This window comes from Leuciscus leuciscus (assembly GCF_965113295.1).
Source record: "Leuciscus leuciscus genome assembly, chromosome: 5".
Lineage (NCBI taxonomy): Eukaryota > Metazoa > Chordata > Actinopteri > Cypriniformes > Leuciscidae > Leuciscus > Leuciscus leuciscus.
The window spans coordinates 38,072,685-38,094,292 of record NC_138729.1 but is presented as its reverse complement, the minus strand read 5'-3'; the positions used below and the strand labels follow the sequence as shown (position 1 = coordinate 38,094,292).

Sequence of the window (21,608 nt, the reverse complement as noted above, 5' to 3'; positions counted from 1 at the left end):
AATCATTTAAAAAAACTCAAAAGTTAGAGCTTAAATCAGTTTGATGGACACTGAATTAATTAGATGAATAACATAAATGATATATTAGATAAAATATATAATATATAATATATTAATATATATAAGATAAAATGAATAACATTTATTATAACTATTCACTGATTTATTTTATTAAACTTCATAAACAATAATTAATAACAAATCATGTTTGTATAATTTACAGCAATAGCTGAAACGTGTTTTTTTTTATAAGCAAACTAGACATAACTAAAAATGTATCTAAATGAATCTGAATAAATGTATCAAAATATGCATCAATTATGAATTGGATGAATGAAATCAAATAAAATTACTGAATGAAGTCTAACTGCAAATGTTTTGTAAAACATCTCATTTTGTTTTCCAAAGAAAAAGCTATAAATATGTATTTTGAACAACTTGAGGGTGAGTAAATGTAGCCAAAAATGTCATTTTATCCTTTTAAGTTTCTTTAGCCATTGGCTGCGGGCTAAAGAAAATACACTTTGCATTACAGACAGGAAGTAGTAAGTACAGTTAGCGTTCAGCTACTACTTGACATTTTTGTGAACACACACACACACAAAAACAACCACATGACAGACACATACTGTACAGCATTAAGAGCCCTCAAAGCAATTTACAAGACACATTAAATCTGAAACTGTCTATAAAAGTAAATTAAAGTTCAGTCAAATAAAGACTTGCCACCTTGGGAATGCCAACCACATTGAATCATTTAGCGGACCTTAAGAGTCCAACGACAATTTATAAACTATTAGTGGGTCAGTGGGTACAGCTGGTTCAAACAACAGCTTAGAGAGCCCACCTTTGGCCAAATCACACAAGACCTGGTGCAGTTCGGAGAGGATAGGAGACTCTCATGGCTGCTGGCTGGTCCTCTCGGTTACTCCCAGCACGACTCACAATGAGGCTCTGGCTGACACTCAGAGAATACAGCCAAACACACACACACACACACTCAGTCACAGAGCAAAGCAGCCAGAAACAGCATCCAAACACAGCTGAGACACGCTCACATTAATCAGACACTCACTCGCACACACGCATACTTTCGCAGTCTCACAATAGCCATCCATCCTGTTTCTCTTCTTTTGTCTTCTCCACTAGTTGCTCTCCTGACATTGGGACATGATTTACAAACAGAGACAGTGGAGCGATCGAGAAGAAGTCAAAGTCAAAGAGAGATGTAAGCTGTAGTCAGGGCAGGACATTAGTTTTGGGGTGGTCTCCTTGTGTGAGCCTCTGTAAACATTAAATAACAAACATGGCTACCTCACAGACCCCAAACACTTGTGGATCATTTCTCATTCCCAGATCATATCTAGTTCTGCACCATGAACAGTGCTGGGGAATAAAGTAGAGACACAACTATTTTATTTTATTTTTCCTCAGCAGTGCGACAGCAGTTTAGCAGTTTCCAAAATAGTGTAGCTTTTTCCAGCAACATTTTCCAAAGAGTAGCATGATGAAACGCTACATGGATGCTTTTTGTCACACTGTGTTGTGGAAACTAAATGAGGAAATATATTCTCTCTGAAGCTAGTTTGTTTAAAAAAATGCAATCCCTATGCAATATGTTAAAAAATATAATAGATATAAAATATTTAGTCAGATTCCGTTAAATGCTGCTTTTATATTGGAGTGTTTTTATTAACTTGGTTTTAACCGCATATTTACGTGTTTTATTTAGTATAGGCCTTTATCACACTTTGAAAAAATAACTTCCGCCGTAGCCTGTATGAATGGCAGTTCCCATAGCATGGGATTGTTGTGATTTATCGATGTACAGTTCATCACAGATACTTAATCTAAACACATCAACCATAGTTTAAAATCATTAATCAGGTATGATGAAAAATAGTGTCATGTTATTCAGGCGCCTTTTCATGATTTAAAGGGGAGCACACTACTTCAGAGTCTGACCTCCTTTTTTTATTTAAGAAATGCAAGAATAGAATACATATATATTAATTATAAGTAAAGTCTGTACAAATTGAATCATAATAAATATGCAGCAACAATAAAAACTATAACATTAAAAATAAAATTCTGATTGTGTTCCGATTATTCCCTTGGCAGCATGCAGATCTTCATTTATCTCATGACTGTGACAACATCGGCAATGCTGACAATCGCTTCACTCACATAATGTTGCACATTAAAATGGAAGATTACACATATGGTAGGGTGTGTAAGACTAAGTAAAACGTTTGCAGCATTGATGTGTTTTGTCAAGTGTCAAGGCCGGATGTGTTTTCTACCCGATTAAAACTCTTCTAATTGCAAAAACGTGTTTTATAACCAGACAGTTAAAGGGTTAGTTCACCCAAAAATGAAAATTCTGCCAGTAATTACTCACCCTCATGCTGTTCTAACCCCATAAGACTTTCGTTCATCTTCGGAACACAAATTAAGATATTTGTGATTAAATCTGAGAGCTGGCTCACTCCTCCAATAGGCTTTGGGATCGAAACTTGCTGGCCCAGAAAGTTAGAAAAGACATTGTTTAAAATAGTCCAAGCGACTACAGTGGCTCAACCATAAGTTTATCAAGTGACGAGAATACTTTTTGTGCGAAAAAAACAAGAAAAAAAAACTTTATTCAACTATTAATTTTCTTCTGTGTGGGCCTCTGAGTGAGTTCACGTAGTGTAACAGCGCAGCGATTCTGGGTTGTACGTCAGAATGTAGGCTCACTATTGGCCGATGCTGGTCATGTGTGTGATGCGTGTGTTGTACAACACAATCGGTGCGCTGTTACACTACGTGAACTCACTCAGAGGCCCACACAGAAGAAAATTAATGGGTGGATAAAGTCTTTTTTTTTTTTTTTTTTTTTTTTTACAAAAAGTATTCTTGTCGCTTGATAAACTTATGGTTGAGCCACTGTAGTCACTTGGACTATTTTAAACATTGTCTTTTCTAACTTTCTAACTTTCGATCCCATAGAGGCCTATGGAGGAGTGATCCAGGTCTCAGATTTAATAAAAAATATCTTAATTTGTGTTCCAAAGATGAACGAAAGTCTTACGCGGTTGGAACAACATGAGGGTGAGTAATTACTGACAGAATTTTCATTTTTGGGTGTACTAACCTTTAATGTAGCAAACTATACATTTTCAAAAGAGTAGCTTGTAGTTTGACTATAAATGATAAATTGAGTTTGAAATTTGGGGAACAAAAGTAAATTCCCCAACACTGACTAAGCATAGAGCACAGCATAGAGATTCCTTCTTCACAACTGCGTGTAGTTCTGTATCAGGCTACAACTATCCTCTCTGGTCAGTCTTACCTTCCTCACACTGAGATCCGCTGTATCCAGGACAACATTTCCACTCCAGAGAGGTGATGGTGCGGTACACAACTTTATAGGATGGCCGGACCACAGTGCGATAGCTGCAACACACACACATACAATGTAAGTCTGTTTGAAAGTATGTTAACCAGATGACTCTTAAAAGACAATAAATCTTAAAAACCTACAACAGCCACACACACACAAAAAAAAATTGTATACATAAAAATGCTAAACGTTTAAATATAAGTTTACATGCAGCTTCTTTCACACAAGAAACTCTTAGAAACACTATCACCCAACAACGAAAATGACTCTTCTTTTCATTATGTAGCTAGATAGATAGTTAGCGTTGTAATTTTCTCAATTTTCTGCAATTCACATGCATTCATTAATATTATTTGTTAAGTAAAAATGATCATTATTTAATCATAAAAATGTCTTAAAGCAGAACAACTATTTTGGAACTATTTTGAAATGAAAATGTAAGATTGGGGTCAGAAAGATTTTTTTAAGAAAGCAATAGGCCTATTTTTATTCAGCAATTATTAATAACTTTAAACTGATTAAAGGTGACAGTAAAGACTTTTACATTCTTACAAAAAATTTTTTTATTAAAAACATATTAAAATAGAAAACTGTTATTTTAAATTGTAATAATATTGTACAACATTACTGTTTTACTGTATTATTTATTAAATAAATGTGGGCTTTGTGAGCATATGAGACTTCTTTCAAAAACATTTTAAAAGTTGTATTGACCCCACACTTTTGAACAGTTATATCATGCACATCATGCAACAGTTACTGGTTTTTACAAGGTCCTGTCAAGGACTGCAAAATGGAATTATGGGATTATAATTTTACACATGCAATGTTTTTGAAACAGTGTTACTGTCCTACTAACACATGAACACATTTACTGCACAGGCTGCAAATGTGAAAGTGACCAATGAGAGGTTCCCAAAATGATATAAAACCCTAAGTGAATGTGTGCTGATGATAAACTCACCTTCCCCCATTGCAACCCTGAGGCCACCTGCAGGTCTGATAGACTCTCTGAAGCGTGGTGCCATTCTGTACCTGACAAGTCACAGTCTTTGTCACCGTCTGAGGACACCAGTTTCTAAAAGAGAGAGAAATATGATAATCAGAGCAATCTAACTGACCCCCATCATGAATTGGATGGTTCTGATGACATAAGAATAATAACACACGCACATAGCTGGCCATGAAATGATCTAATCCAACTCACACATACTGTAAAAGTGATCAATGTTTCGTTGGACACCCGTACTTCAACAGTCTAACCATCTCTTCTGAAAACTCTTTATGGTGTTTACACAGGTTAAATGACCCGTACGCCCGGCAGGAGAGCATTGTCAGTGCTGTTTACTTTGCGGCCTTTCTCTAGCAAATCACATCCGCCCATTTTTATTCTTTCCGCAGCACTACAAGCAGGTCAAGTCACGGAGGGGGTCACTGCCCCGCATGTGTGAGCGTGTGGGCTCCTCATCTAGATTTAAGACAGCTTTAAGAAACCTGAGCCAAAACTGGAGCAGAGGCACAGTCCCTGGGAGAAAGAGTGACTCTTTTGTCCTGCTTTTTATCAGGGCTTCACTTCACACAGCTTGAAAAGCCGAGAAACACTTCACACAGCTTGAAAAGCGACTGCCGGACAAATCCCTGAATCAGGTGTATCCAATATTAAAATGAAATAAGTAACATTAACCCAAACAATGTCTTAAAAGGTCTTAGAAAAGTGGACAGTCTACCGGAAAGATTTGACTGTGTTTTGAAAGGCTTATTTGGAGTAATATGTTCCTGCCCTAAAACATGCTATAGGGCAACTTCGTAACAGCAATGCAATGCAGAAAGCCACTCAAGGTATGATTTCAGTCATATTTCAGTCTCATTATTGAGCGGAAAATGCAAACGAGTGAAAACAAGCCTGGAAGACAAAAGTCATCTGGAAAGTTTGCTACGGTAATCACTAATGTGCCCTACATAAAGTGGAACCTTCTAATTGGGAAGCCAGTGGCAAATCCAGCCCTGATGAGGAGCAGACTAGAGTCAGGACAGAGGAGAGGGGGAAAGTAACACAGAGAACCAAAACAAAGCTGCACGGCCCAAGCCCAGGATCCCGGCACATGCCAGAAGTCACAAAAGAAAGGAATGAACGTGGGTTTGAAGAGAAACACCAATCAGATCTCTTTCCCCCTGAGCTCCCTCATGATTTTTACACGGAATGGCTTGAAACAAAGAGCCATTGATAAGTTCACCTCAAACAGACCTTTGTATGAACCATTATGCCTCAAGTTGAGCAAACATAAGTCAAAGAGATGTGGAGCAGAATTCAAAGAGAGTTAATGCACGTGTAACATATGGAGGTCATTATATCTACTATACTTCAGTGGTTATTATCAATGGCTCAGCTTATGCACAGCTATGATCACACATCAAGAAAACAGGCCAGAGGGCCATACACGCTCAATAATCAGCATCAATCTGCCTGTATTAGTGTAGATTGTCTGTTTGTAGATTTCAGGGTGTTTTCAAGCACACTTAAACATTGCTGTATAATGATGTGCATGTATTGCAGGTTTGTACAAAACAATCAAAAAAGTAATTGTGTGCACATCCCACCTTCTGGCAGGTGCAGGACAATAGGAACTAATAAAGTGAAAAAAATTTGATGTCTGCAACACTGCTTTTTGCTCCCATATTTAATCAAAAATGCAACGTTTCGACCCTGCTGGGTCTTCTTCAGGCAAAAACAACATATTAAAAAAAGAAATAATCATCTGTTTTTAAGAACAACATTTGTGGCAAGGCAAAAAAAATGAAAAGGCATGACAGTGCAATTGCAAAGGAATTAATTTAATGATGTAATTCAATACTAGTAATGGGTAACACCTAGCAGATTAGACAGGTCAAAGATGAACCTATGTACATTTTCAAAGACGAAAATGCATATATACATACATACATACATACTGTATATATTAAAGGTATAGCAGAGGATGTTTTACTTCCTGGTGGGTAGTCTAAACTATTGGTCCTCCTAATTGTCAATCATTCTGGTGAATCAATCAAACTTTTCAAAAAGTGGAGAGGGCGGGTCTTATCTAAAATTTGGAAAGATCCTCCGCTATACCTTTAAGTTGTAACCAGAAGCAACATGTGGTCTAACATGAAACCATCCTCATGGCATGCTCACACATTAACATCTCTTGCATGTGCCGTTTCCCAGCCCTTTCCCAGAACCTGCTAAAACTGTGGCCCACAGAACCAGCCCTCAAATATGCCAGATATTTCCATAGCCTATATGAATTTTAGGGGGTTTCCATGCCCTGCTTGAGACAAGGGCCCCGGGACACAGAGTCTGGAACAGAACTGGGGTGACCACAGGCTTATCCGGTCACTACCTGCCCAACTGTTCCGGCCCAGCCAACAAACACACGCAAACACAGAAGCCAGTCTGGTCACAGCTGAAGACCATGGGGCTATTTCTATGATCTGCTTGTTATTGAATTTAGAACCACAAATCACACCCTTGCCCTTCTCTAGGAAACACATGAATGCACATTCAAACTCTACCGTAAATACAACTGCACAATTTTTTTTTACTACACATAATTTACCTAAGCAGGCCATGCATCCTGCAACAACATCCTTTGTTGTCAAAGATATGTCTAAACATACACATACACTCAGAGAGCAATGATTGGTTGAACGAAATAACGCAACAAAATAAAAGTTTTAAAGCATAATTATGCCATTCAATAAAAGCAACTTCATTTGTTTTAAAAAAAGAATTAAAGTCATATGTGTTTGGAATGACATGAGCATAAGTAAATTATGCCAGAAATTTAATTTTGCGGTTTCATTTTGGGGTGAACTGTATTTGGACAGTCACATCACCTTAACATCACCTCTGTCAACACACCGAATCATGTTAATTCATCTGAGCAAAAACTATCACATATAATTGCTCCCATATTTCACCATGATTTCAGTTGCTCTGAACTCCACCCAACTGATTCTGTCCATTTAGGATCATTTTAGCCTGGAAATACTACATAGGTTGAATAGACACAGAAATGAGCCGAACTTCCAAATAGTAGGAGTAGGCGTCCGGGCAATGGGCATGCAGATAAAGATCTAGAGCGGCACAGATATCAGAACAGTTCCCACACAGCCAGCTTAGTGAACAGGGCGATTTGTTTGAATTGTTCACCCCCCTCCCCTCTCATCTGATCCTAACTTCATTTGGTACTTCCCCAACAGTAACTTCAATTAGCCCCTCGAATCTAAAACACAAAACTATGTAAAAATCCACGCAAAAGGCCCTCTCCATTTTTAAACAGCACACAGTGCATGGCATTCTCTGGATGTTCATGAAAACTAGATGATTCTGGACACAGTCCAGCTCCATATGAACTAATGAGAGGATTTATAGGGAACACACAGCACAAAAGCCTTTCAATGGGAAATGACCCCTCGCCCGCTTTCTGAACAGAAAGATGGAGGCAAAGCCAACTAAACTCTGCTTTGATCCAGATTTAAACCTCGGGGCAGGGAGAGACAGAGGGTTAAAAGAGGAGGAGCAGTACTTATAGACCATTATTCCAGTAATCTAACATCTTTTCTTCACAAAGCATTTATGAGGGGTCATTATGCAACCCAGTTATCAACCCACACTCTAATTCTTACTACTTACAGTTGTGCCTTAAAAATATAAAAAAATGTAGAATAGAATATAAGTGTAACCCATAGATTATTGTTTTCCAATCGTTTACATGTCGGGAACTATATCTTCCAGTGAAAGGATGTGTATGAATGCATTTGTTTAATAAAATAACATGGCTACCAATTTAACACATCAATTTAGTGCAATGTAGAATTTTTAATAAATAAATTTAGTGCACTTTGAAATATATAAGTGTGTGTGTGGGGGGGGGGGACCAAACAAATAAATAAATAGCACATTAATTTAGTGCAATTTAAGATTAAGACACATTGCACTGAAAGCTTCATTGCAACAAACTGCTTATAGCTTAATTCTCTCTCAGATATGCGGTAGGTAATGAAACTCAAGTTAAAAGGTGTGAATGCTTTCAACAGCCCAGCAATGCTACATTTCATTGGCATTAATATGCATTTGGCCAACAGATCGAAAGACTGACTTCTCTTCCTTGAATACACACATGGGACCAGAAACCTAATAAATAACTCTGCATTGTGCACAGATCATAGCACAGACTGTAAGGGGGAGACAACTCAAATCAGAAAGGGATGGCAAGAATCACACAGAGCTGGACTGAGTGCAACTCAGCGTGCAGCGAGCAGCAAACAAGACAAAGCCATATAATAAAAGCAGCACAACGCACACATGCATTCGAACTAGAGGAATGATCATGAAACTGCCTTATTTTAGACAAGATGAAAAACAGCACGCTTCATTTAAAGCATGAATGCTAGCTTTCAACACACAACGCGTGAGACAATGCTGAGACTCAAATGTTGACTCCCGCAATGTAGCACAGACTACAAAGATTATTGACTCTGGAGGCAAATAAATTAAGTTTGAACAAGAAGACAATAGAGAGCTGTGGCAGCTGGACAGGAGGGTTGGAAAGAGAGCATTTCATCATCGGGTCAGTAATGAAGCCCTCCTGGGATGCACTAGGGGGGTAAGATAACCCAATTAGGCCGCGTTCATGACGTCCAACGATATAGGCAAAACAGTGAGGGACAAAGAAGATTAATGGCCTGCTGAAAGAAAGCATCAAAAAGTACTAAACGAGAAAAAAAGGGAAAGAACGACAAAGCAAAGCAAAAATGAACAAGTACCCTCTTCTGTCCCTGAGATTTGCTCAAGACTGGTTCGAAGGACAGGTCAAAGGCCAAGGCGGGAGACAGTCCTTCTCCAAAGTCGGATTTAAGGACCAGTCTTGAGGGAAAACAGCCCTGAAGCGAATGATATGGATGAGTGAGACTGCACACAGAAACACCCATAGATCATAAAGATGATCAGTGCATTCTTCCCTAATTAGGCTATCTCTATCCTCACAGTGAAACCGATTCCTTGATTGATCTGAGAGTCATGCTCTTCACCCCATGTGACAATCTTTATTAATATCTGATATCAAATGAGGGTGTTGCAGCAATTGTTTTCAGTTTAGAAGATTTTTATTTCTAAAACAGTGGCCAGATTCACAAAACATTCTTAAGAATAAAATTCTTCTTAAAGGGGCTATATGTAAGAATTTTCATGTATTAATAGCTTTTTTAATCGCCAATGTGTAAACAGCTAGTAACGAAAGTTAAAAGACAAGACCTTCCTCAACTTCCTAGGCTGTCTATGAAAGCCTATAGACTGATTTTTATGTGAAGGATTCGGGACATTTTTGCCGGGAAAATCAAAAGGATGTGAAGTTTACGTGTGGACTCCAGAGAGCCTTTCTTCCATTCAATGACACATGATATGAATGCTTATACAATGTCCAGAACAATGCCGAAAGAGCTATTCTGTACAGTAATGTCAATGTGTCATGCAAAGAAAATGGAATAATTCAAACTATTAGTCTTATGTCATAGCCAGATCTACATACAGTCTGAACTCTGTAGACTCAAATATACTTTAGAATCAAACTATACAGTGTCATTTTAATGACCTCATCTGTCTACGTGATGACTACGGAGAATTGCAGAGCTAGTGCAAACATATCCACATTGCTATGATCAGATGCTTTCTTAAATGCTGTTTTCTCACCACTGTCACTTCTATTGTGTGTTTGTTATTGAGAGGAAAGAGCGCAGAGAAAGAGCAGTGTGGCGGCATCGGGATGTTTGTTAAAAGCATATTGCTGCAAAGATATTTCCAACTTATTTTTACTTAATCAAAGAACGAAAAAGAACTTTGTATATCGTGTGAGTAAATCAGGGCCTTGAATCAAGTTAAGTCTCTTGTACTCAACATATTATCTCAAATAAAAATGCCCTCTTCATTTGTACAATTTGCAATGCGGAACTTACGACTTACAATGCAGAAGAGAAAAACAAATAAAGTAAACAAAAATATCTAATGTGTATAAACCATGGAGCAATACTTAAGCATCAAAGTGTCACTGCTTTCGTGGAGACAGAATGAGGGTGGATGCTTGTTGGTGTTGATGGGTCAGCAGCTAAAGGTCCCTCTGGGGCCCCAAGTCTCACACTCCCACCCTGAGTGCTGCTCTCCAGGGCAGTGAAGCCGAGCAGAACAGGAAATAGCTGCTGACTTAACCCCCAACTGTGTTCGGCTTCACCGGCCCCTAATTAGACAGATATTCTTGAGGGTTTTTTTCTTCTCAGGACATTTATATTTCAGGCATTGTCTTTGCCATATGCAAAATGGTTTAGGGTAAAGGTTAGGATGTGGATCGGGGTTAATTATGATTTATGGCAAGAGTTCATATGCCTGTTGTGTTCAGCCTCTCTTGATGCTTTGGAAAGTAGAACAAACTGTTCCTCTGTGCTCTAGCGTGGGAAACTAAGTTCTGTATTCATCATCATGGGCTGGTATCTATACAGTACGTTTAAATGTGCAGTTTTAATCTATGTACAGTAGGATTGTGCATAGCTGAACTACAGTAAAGGTATGCATGACACAATGTGTAATCGAATATGTGAAGAATTAAATATATTTTGTGCATCTTTCAGAGCAAGAGCACAATTCCAAGGACAATTATATTCTGATTAACTTGTATTTATGCTGGATGAAGCCCAGCTACAACCACATTTTGTAGGTCTGTTAGTTAGACTTCTCAATTTCAGTCAGACTAAAGCATTTAGTCACACTGAAATTGTGCAAATTTGAAATGTATTTTATGACAGCTTAAGATATGTTTTATATTTATCTGATATTGCTTATTGATTTCTTTTATATTATTTATTTATTTACATATGATGAGATATATCTAAAGTTGTATTGCACCTCTCAGAAAACAGTGCTGCTTATCCAAGGCATCTCAAAGATGTCTGTGACCCCTCCTCTCTGCATCATCATACAGCAGTGCAATAAACTTCCCTCTCGCAGCATGCAGACGATGCAGCTGCATGTGTTTAGTAAACACTGTCTGTTTCATCAGTCTGTGACTGACGGGAGGAGGGGTGAGAGATCAAACCTTCAGCACAGAGAGCAAAGACTCCTCCACACCTGCGTACTTCAGAGACGCATCCCACCCACAACAACTCGAAGCCATTTACCCAAACAGAGTAAATATTTGCATGAAGATATGAGGGTCAGATCAAGGCCATAAGCTGTTGTCACAGGTCAGTCAAGGTGATGCAGTCTGGATAGAAGTGGAGGGCTTACATGTTGAATGTTTTGTCTAATTTCTTGCCTTGTTATGTCTCAAAAAAGCAATGAAAAAGATATACTGATTAAAAAAAAGAACTGCTGATTATGTCTGATTTAGCATTTGCTTAGAAATACAAACCTGTAAGTAAGACTTTGAAAACGTGGAATCATTCAAAAGTTCTCTGGGCGAGTTGAAGTTGAGAATGAGTCTGGACAGTGATACCAATCTATTTTCTACATGTTTTAACTGGAATAAACCATAGACAGACGTGCTGACAGGAGAGATGGGTGTTTCCTCATGTCAGGAAAGAGGAAACAGACTGCCAGACTCACAACAGGGCTATTTAGTTGATAGCAGAGAAATCAGCATAATATTGTAGGAGCACAATCTGTGTATACAACTGATAAATAGATTATGCTCACAATGTATCAATCTTATTTTTTCTATAAAAAAACACAGTAAATGTAGTAATTTACAAATGATCATTAAACTCTGCAGTATTTTCTGTTGGAAATTCTATCTTAAACAGTTTTTTTTTTAAACATGCAGCTTGACCATCTAAAGCTGGTTTATGCTGGTGTGCTAACTTGGATCAGCTAATGACTTTGACCAGCTAAAACCCAGTCATGTAAAGCACAGCTGACAAGCTTAAACTGGATTTTCAAACTGGTAATAAATGTTATTGACTCAACAAACATTGAAGTAATATGAATTTACTGGTCTCAGCTCATTATTTACAGACACTTTTACCTCTTGTTTGGATATTTTAACTCAAACTCTCTATGAAAAAAAAACTTTTCCCCCACTAAAATCCTTTAGGATTTTAATTGACTGTAAACAGAAAATGTGTAGTTCATGTGGGGAAAAGATGGTAAACATGACTCGAAACTATTTAAAACTTCAACTGACAACTGCATGTTACTTCTGTTATGTCATATAAACCGTACCTTTTCGACAGATCTTTGTGGAGTGCTGTCCCGGTCTGGTATTTGTAAACTCCGGGTCCCCACGTCCCCTGGACGCACGTCAGCCACAGTATCAGCAGCAGCGTCCACAAGAGGAAAGAGCTCCGGTGAACCAGAGACACCGAGCGCCCGACACGCGCTCCCATTTCAGCGGCGTCAACTATACGGAGAACCCACTCAGCAAAAAAAAAAAAAAACACTCTTCTAATATTGACCCACTGATCTCGCAAATGTGACTAGAGAACAGGTATAAGACTTGCAAGAGTAATTTCTGAACTGCCGTTTATTTTACGAGCATTAAAATAATAAAAGGCTTGTTTATCTGCTGCGTCTCAAACACGAGAGTTAAAGTTTCAGAGGATTGTCATCGGCAGACCCCGCCACAAATAAATATCCTCGCAAAGTTTGGTCGCAAACCGCAAGACAAACGTTTCTTAGCAGCCACACAAACCGGTCCCGCCTCACTCCTCCATCTCCGTCTCTCTGTAGGTAGGCTACGTTACGGTATATTTCTTGACTACATCAACACAATGGGCAAGAAAGCGGTTTTATAGTCGCCTTGAGTCCCACAGCCCGTGTAGTTTTTTTTTCACCCAGCCCAGTTCCCTCTTTCTCTCTCTGTCCTCTCATGCAGCACTCCCCCTTTCCTGCTCTTCCAGTGAAAACTTTTAGACATGAAACAAATGGATTTATGGCGTCCTTGTTTAAGAAGCAGTTGGGTCTCGTTTTAAAAAATGCAGTCAGAAGAGGCTAATAAGCAAATCCACAGCCTACAGAAATCTCAGCTGTTTTCCAAGCAATATATATATATATATATATATATATATATATATATATATATATATATATATATATATATAGGCCTATATAAAACAATTTATTTTCTTATAGGCCTATAACCATATCCTTACCCCTAAACCTAAACCTATCCATAACTTATCCCTAAAATCAAAGGGAAATGATAGGTGAATAACACTGATGTAGAAGCACCTAACCTTGTTTCTAAGCCTAAACTTGTCATAAATTGTCAAGTTTTTCCTCAAATCTGATTGGTTGATTGGAATGTTGTTCCAGGATCAAAAAAAGATGTTGATTCCGGAACATAGCCTACTTGGTGAAATCCACCCAGAAAACACAAAATGCAGTAGGCTACAATGTTTAAAACAACGTTTAAAAGAAAAAAACACCTAAAATTAAAACTATGTAAACAAAATAAAAGTTTTAGAAACGTTGTGAAAATATCAACCTGAGGGTTGTTCCATAAAACAATATTAGAATACAAGACAGATTTTGGTTAGACTTATTGTCGGTGGATTCTGTTTCATAAAGCAAACTTAAAATAGTTCAAACTCAGTTACTCTGGCAACTTATGCTGGGAAACTAACCGGGGCAGGCTAACTGTCAGGCTAACTGGCCTGAGTTGATGCTTAACCAGATACCATTAACACTGACCCACTGGGAATGTGATGATAGCCCTGGCATGCTGCCATTTTATTTCATGTAACCACTATCAGTCCAAAAATTAAAGGAAATGCACTTTAATATGTAATAAACATACAAAAATAGTAACAAATGTAAAGAAGTTACATTTGTTTAGTTGGTGTGATTTTTGTAATGAATCAATTAAATGTCTATAAATAGGGAGCTCAACCTCAACCCATGTGTCGGACGCATAATCATGGTGTGTCCTTTCATTGATGATGTGGTGGATGAGGGAGCGATAATCATACGCAGGGCATTTCAAAGAGAACGTACTTTCAGGGACAGGGCAGAGTACCATTGGCTTTTTCTGACAACTACCAGCATATATTTGTAGATTACTGAGCCCACACATCGTAATAAAGCGCTCACAGTCCCGCAGACAGTGTGCATTGCACTTCGTTTTTTTGCTAGCGGAACATTTTTGTACACAGTTGGAGATGCAGAGAATATCAGCAAAGCATCGGTTTGCCGCTCTGAACGAATTGTGTACCTTGTCTTTAAAAAAAAAAAAAACTCAATGTACAGGTGTGCATCACCTTCCCTGGCCACTGAGCGATTCGTACCATTAAACAGGAAGGTAAGTTCAAATAATATAGAAAATGGAAATATTATTGACTGTTAATGTTAAACATGGCAATTGAAAGACAAACACTTAACTTTTGTAGCTTTCCCAAATGTTATCGGTGCTCTGGACTGCACCCACATGCGCATAAAGCAGACTTCGTTAATAGGAAATCCCTACACAGCATCAATGTACAGTCCCCCCTGTAGAACCGATTATTCTGTACAATAAGCTGGGCATCAGTGTTCTGTTCATTACGAATTCAGTAACAATTCCAGTGATACATTTTTTATTATTTAGATGATCTGTGATGCAGATTGCCTCATCCCAAATGAAAGAGGCAAAATGGCCTGGCTCAGTGCATGATTCCAAAATCTTTCAGGACTCTTCTCTTTCCCACCAACTGGCAAAAGGTATGTTAGTCACTTAACATAATATGGCAAAAACTACAACTTTAAAATACCTTCACTAATTTCAATGTAATAAATAAATAAATACTCTATTCAGGTGAATTCTCAGGTGTTTTGCTGGGAGACAAGGGATATGCATGCCTGCCTTATCTCTTGACTCCCTATCAGGAGCCCTAGACTGAGGCACAGCACAACTACACTACTGCCCATGCACGCACAAGAGCGAGATGGCATTTGGGCTCATCAAGTCAAGGTTCCAGTGCCTGAATTACCTCAGAGTGACTCCACAAAGGGCATGTGAAATTGTAATGGCATGTGTTGTGCTACATAACATTGCCTGTCTGAGGAGAGAGAGGCAACCAAGGATGGTTGTAGAGGAAGATTGGGGCATTGAGGCCGTTTTTGAGGACAATGAAACAGGCAGGGTTATAAGAGACAGTTATGCCAATAATTATTTTGGTTAATATGGTCCAAACCATGTTAGGTTTTCCCTTTCTCCTAAACTTTCCCCTTAATTTACCAGACACACAAGTTGTTACAATTAAGTTTTTTTTATTCAGGTTGAGGCTGCCTGTTGTGGGTGAAAACATACAATTAAATGTTGTCAAAAAACAAAAAGGTCATGTGTCATTGTTTTAAATATGGCAGTTCTACTTGCATTTTTCTCTAGCTGTTGGATTTCCAGCTCCAACTTTCTTATCTTGAGTTTTTTATATTGTATGACAGTATCTATGACTTCCATTTGTTTCAGGAGATAGTGCTTGTAAACTCCCTTTATGTTCTCTGGGTTCTGCAGGAACAGACATTTAAGTTATTTGATTGAGTGCTCTTGGCACTTTTTTGTAATTTCTTAATACTCACTAGGTCACATGTGGTCCCAGACTGGGACTCTAGAAGCCAATAATAATAATTGTGGAAATACACGCTATTAGCACCTCACAGGCTTTAAAATATATAATGTGCAAATCTGTGCCTATAGCTCAGGCCTCCTTGAGCATACTCCTCATCCTCCTCAACTGTGGATTGGCCTTCAACCTGAAACCATTAATTAAACTCATTAATAATCAATTGACTATAAATCAGTACTTTAAACTCTGTCATACTCACAGGTTCAGCATGATGTCTGGTGGATGCAGCAAGCACACAGAATTTGGCATCACTATGAAACCAAAACATAATAATGCAATATTCACTTCATATAAGGGATTCATTAAATTGGACCAGGAAGGATTCTGGGAGATGTAGTGCTGAAGGTGACAGGCATGGTGACTAGAGATTGTGACAATGTCCTACAAGACCATATTGTTTAATTCTGCATTGAGGAGACTCGGTATACAGTAGCCTACAGAGGGGTCCCACTTAGCAACATAATGCAGATGATAATAATAAAGTACTTTGAAATTAAAATGAATAACATTAAAACAGAACCGGAGTACTGTGAATGCACCTCACTTCAAACTGTAACGTTCTGTGATGGTCATCTGCCAAGCCGGACGGACGCTTGTGGCTGCCGTAAGACATAATAAACATACCTGGCCAGAACTCAGTTCCAGATCCACCTTCCACACCAGACTTCTCTCTCATTTGGATTACTGTCTGCTAGCATATTATGTCTTCACTTCAGAATTAGGTGCATTTCTAAATCAAATCTGAATTGAATTGAAAGTGAATGGAATGTGAATGGAATTTGAATCGAATCGAATCGAATGTGAATGGAATGTGATTCGACTCGAAATCAAATGTGAATCGAAATGATTAAAATCGAATCGAATGTAAATAAAATCGAATGTGAATCAAATATAAATCAAATGTTAATTGAATATTAATCAAATATAAATCAAATGTAACTCAAACCGAATCGAATGTGAATCAAATGTGAATAGATTGTGAATTGAATAGAATGTGAATAGAATGTGAATAAAATTGAAAGTGAATCGAATGTGAATTGAATTTAAATCAAATCAAATCAAATCTGAATTGAATGTGAATCGAATCAAAAGTGAATCAAATGTAAATCAAATGTGAATCGAATGTAAATCAAATTGACTATTCGAATCGAATCAAATGTGAATTGAAATCAAATGTGAATTGAAATCAAATGTCAATGAAATGTAAATCAAATGTGAATCGAATTTGAATCAAATTGAATTGAATGTGAATTAAATGTAAATCAAATGTGAATCGAATTGAATTGAATGTGAATTAAATGTAAATCAAATGTGAATCGAATATGAATTTAATATAATGTAAATTGAATTGAAAGTGAATCGAATGTGAATCGAATCAAAAGTGAATCAAATGTAAATTAAATGTAAATTGAATCGAATATTCAAATAGAATCAAATCAAACGTGAATCGAAATCAAATGCAAATAAAATCGAATTTAAATGGAATTGAAAGTGAATCGAATGTGAATCAAATGTGATTTGGCTCAAATCAAATGTGATTTGGCTCGAATCAAATGTGAATCGAATTGATTCAAATGTGAATCGAATTTAAATTGAATAATCGAAAGTGAATCGAATCCAATGTGAATTGAAATCAAATGTCAATGAATTAAATCGAATGTGAATCAAAAGTGAATCAAATCAAATCCAATGTGAATTAAATGAATTCAATTAAATTAACATTTGATTCACATTTGATTTGCATTCAATTCACATTCAATTCACAATTGATACATTTATTCAAAAAGATTTGCTACATCTATTCAAAATGCATTTATACATTTATTCAAAATGCATCAATACAATCAATCAATACAATCACTACATTTTCAAAAAGAATCGCTACTTTTTCAAAAAGAATCACTATATTTTAGAAAAGAATCGCTACATTTTAGAAAAGAATTGCTACTTTTTCAAAAAGAATCACTACATTTTAGAAAAAAATCGCTACTTTTTCAGAAAGAATCGCTACTTTGTCAAAAAAACATACAATCAATCAATACATTTTCAAAAAGAATCGCTACATTTTCCAAAAAATAATCGCTTTTTCCCCCAAAAATATTCACTACTTTTTCAAAACAGAATCGCTACATTTATTCAAAATGCATCAATATACAATCTATCAATACAATCAATACATTTTCGAAAATAATCGCTACTTTTTCGAAAGCCAACTGATACTTTTCGAAAAGAATCGTTACATTTTTCGAAAAAGAATTACAAAACAAAACACAGTCTAACGTCTGAATAGCACCCAGAATGGGCCAAGAGGAGAGAGTGATACAGAATGAGAACCGCAAGAACACAGTTTGCTCTAACCTTTCCTCTGCCCGGTGAAAAAGGAGAACTGAGGGGTTTCTGAAAACCGCAAAACTGTGGTCCACGTCCAAGCTAAACACCTGGCTCAGCAGGCAGTATGAACTCCAGCCCACTCATCTATATCTGAGGTCGAGGTGACTGCGCTCAGCGGACCCCCTGACAGCCAGAGAAATAAGCAAAGCACAGAGCAGGGGCATCAATCACACGGGTGGCCAAGAGCTGCAGGTGTTGAGAGGATGCCACTTGTCTTATTTTGACAGGTTTGACTGTTTGAATAAAATGAAGCTCAAAAATGATCTAGCAGAATGTTAGGTTTTGACATTGGAAAGTAGATGGGTATTAGTGCATCCTGTTTTATCGAACAGGCTTTTTTCCTTGTGCCAAATCCAAAAGAAAAAGAAAGCAAGAACATTACGATGAGATGATGTGTGACATGTCAAGACCCATGGCATTTTAAAAAGCAGCAGGTGCAAAGTCATGCCAAGCAGGCACTGGAGCATTTCAGGGTTAATATAAATCCCTGCTATGGAAGACGGCTGAAAATAATATTGGCTTCAAAAGAAAAAAGGAGGGAGGCCGGTGGTGATGGTGGGAGTTTTTGTATTAACAACCACTCTTGTACTTGATTCTCTCTGTCTTTATCTCTCTACTGAGAAATGAAAGCTCAATCAACAGTAAAATGTACATTATCGCCAAGCTCATATCTGCTAAATGCAACTATAAGGCATGAAGATATTCTTAAACATTAACATAATGGTTTTCTGTAAAGTGCTATAGAAGTAAATTGGTCTTGACTTAAAATTGTATCTACATTTTAACTCGTTCCTCTATTTCTTAAAAAAGCAAGTAATCTTGAATTACAATGAGACACTTAGAATCAAAGTGAATGGAACCAGTCTATAAATGTTCAAATAATGTTTTAAAAACATAGCCATGTGACTTAAACAATATGCATGCATGAATTTAATATGAAAAAAATATCACTTGATAATCTTTTCTGTGAAAAGTCTTATCCAATTTTACAACTTCTTTGCCAAGACAAAGTAATGCCTAAAACCCTAAAATGACCAACTTTTCAGCAACAAATAAAGTTGTGATGTAGGCCTTACAGAATTAGTGACATTTCTTTTCTTCCATATTGTGATGTATATGTGATGAAACATTGTTGTAAAAGGTTCTATCCATCAAAAATTAGGTTCTGTCTATTGGTTGTTGATTGCATGGAGGCAGATCTGAGTAAGCGACTGTTTCTGTCAAACAACCCTTACCACAAATGCTGAAAATTGAGCTTGACTTGTATTGAACATGGAATCTTCCTAAAATAAACCACCTTATTGTTTCCCCTTTGATTATTTACCATGCCAGCTCTGACTCTGTTTCACGCTTCTTTTCATCCAAGCGGTTAAACACTCTTTGTAGCCTTGAATTGATTGTGTAAACTTTTAAAATTGCCCCCAATGAACACTCCTTGTGGTCACCTCTATTGTTAATAGAGTTCCTGGTGCAAACATTGAGCACTTGTTGCCACTTTGAACATTCCCAAAGCAAGGATTTGCTGAGCAGAGGGCACTTTGTTCTAAACTTAGTGTTGGCAAAGCTGCTTATATGTTATCTACCCTGTGTCGGAAAGATTTTGTCCCACTTAATTGTAAAGAATCGGCTCACCTGGCCATAATTAATCTATACCAAAGAGAACAAAGAATCAGCCAGACTCAGACAAAAGAGGACAGTAAAAAAAAAGTAGAGATATCCCAGGTGGAAAAGTTCCTTTCTGCTCTATTTGATACAGATAGAAATTTTCCACAGACTCTCGCTTTTTCTTGGGCAAACTTTGAGCCTTCAGAAGCAGGAAATATATATCAAGTTCTATAAGAATGGGTGGAATTCCTCTGGTGACCCAAAGGTTATGTATGAAAAATGTGACATGTGCCAAGCCAAAGCATAAACATATGCAGATCGGACATGAAATTCTCTTAAGAAGTCTCTTAAATTTATGCTCTCATACCTATATCCTGTACGTATATACAGCACATAAGTTAGAGTCTGTCCACCCTGAACCTGACTGATGTGCTTTTTTTTTTCTTTGAGGTTTTGTTGGAGAATGTTCTGGTGAGCAGCACCATGAGTGAAGGGTCTGAGGGAAGCCTCGGATGGGAGCTGGTACGGATGCCTGGGTGAAATATAATCTAGAGAAAGAAATATTAGGACTGTAATTAAGGAAACACAAAGAATCCCCTCTTTCTTCCTCCCCCCGTGATTCTGAAGGCTCATGGGTGTTAGAAATGTCATGTGGAATCAAATAGATAGAGGACTTAATTAGATCTATCCTCTGAGATTACATATATCAGGGCCTGGAGACTGAAGAGGGATCGGGGTGAGAAGGGGGTCCATGAGCGGAGCTGGCAGGAATCCAGACGTCAGGCAGACAGAGAGGCTCAAAGTTGCCACAGGACACAAGTCTGGAGTTTGCTGCCTTCTAGTGGTAAACAACATAATGCAATTTAACTGTATTGTATTTTAAAAATGGTAAAAATAGAACAATATATATATACTTCAAATCAACTGTGACATTACAGGAATAAATGACATTTTAAAATATCTTAAAAGATTTAGACTGTAATAATATTTCACAATAAAACTGTTTTAAAGTAAAGTACTACCAATTAAATACGTTTTTATTACAATTTGTGACATTGCCCAAGTTAACAAGATGCTTTGTAGAACATTCCTTGAAATTCATGTATGGTTTTATTTAATATTTATGCTGGTCTATAATTTGCGATGGAAAACAACACAAATTACTGTAAATTAGATTCAATTTAATGTATGGCCTGATTAGTGATCTTACAACTTTTGGAACCAACTGTATATCATTTTAATGCTGAAAAAGTTCATGGACAGCCTACATTATGTCAGCTACCCATATACAGATTGTCTTTAAAGGGGTAGATCACCCAAAAATCATAATTTACTCATCCTCAAGTTGTTCCAAACCTGTATGAATTTCTTTGTTCTGCTGAACACAATAAGATATTTTGACGAATGTCGGTGACCAAACAGTTGATGGGACCGCGTTGACTTGACAGTATTTTCCCCACTATGGAAGTCGATGGGGCCCATCAACTGTTTTACCCATATTCTTCAAAATATCTTCTTTCAAGTTTAACAGAAGAAACTCATACAGGTTTGGAACAGCTTGATGGTGAATAAATAATGACATATTTTTTATTTTTGATGA

General features: G+C 37.3%; 1 protein-coding gene across 3 annotated transcripts in view; it reads right to left on the bottom strand.

Moving 5' to 3' along the window:
• The window catches only part of emid1 (EMI domain containing 1), a 65,805-nt gene extending 52,483 nt beyond the window's left edge, over nt 1-13,322 (bottom strand). Inside the window, exons 1-3 of one of the 3 annotated variants that reach the window (XM_082168704.1) lie at nt 12,633-13,322; nt 4,350-4,463; nt 3,334-3,438 (exon numbers count right to left, since the gene is read on the bottom strand). In XM_082168704.1, the coding sequence (XP_082024830.1) occupies nt 3,334-3,438; nt 4,350-4,463; nt 12,633-12,796 (383 nt within the window). In that variant the 5' untranslated portion in view covers nt 12,797-13,322. The remainder of the gene's footprint in view (nt 1-3,333; nt 3,439-4,349; nt 4,464-12,632) is intronic. The other 2 variants (XM_082168703.1, XM_082168705.1) reach the window with 2 other exon arrangements.
• Between the last annotated feature and the right edge of the window lie 8,286 nt (nt 13,323-21,608).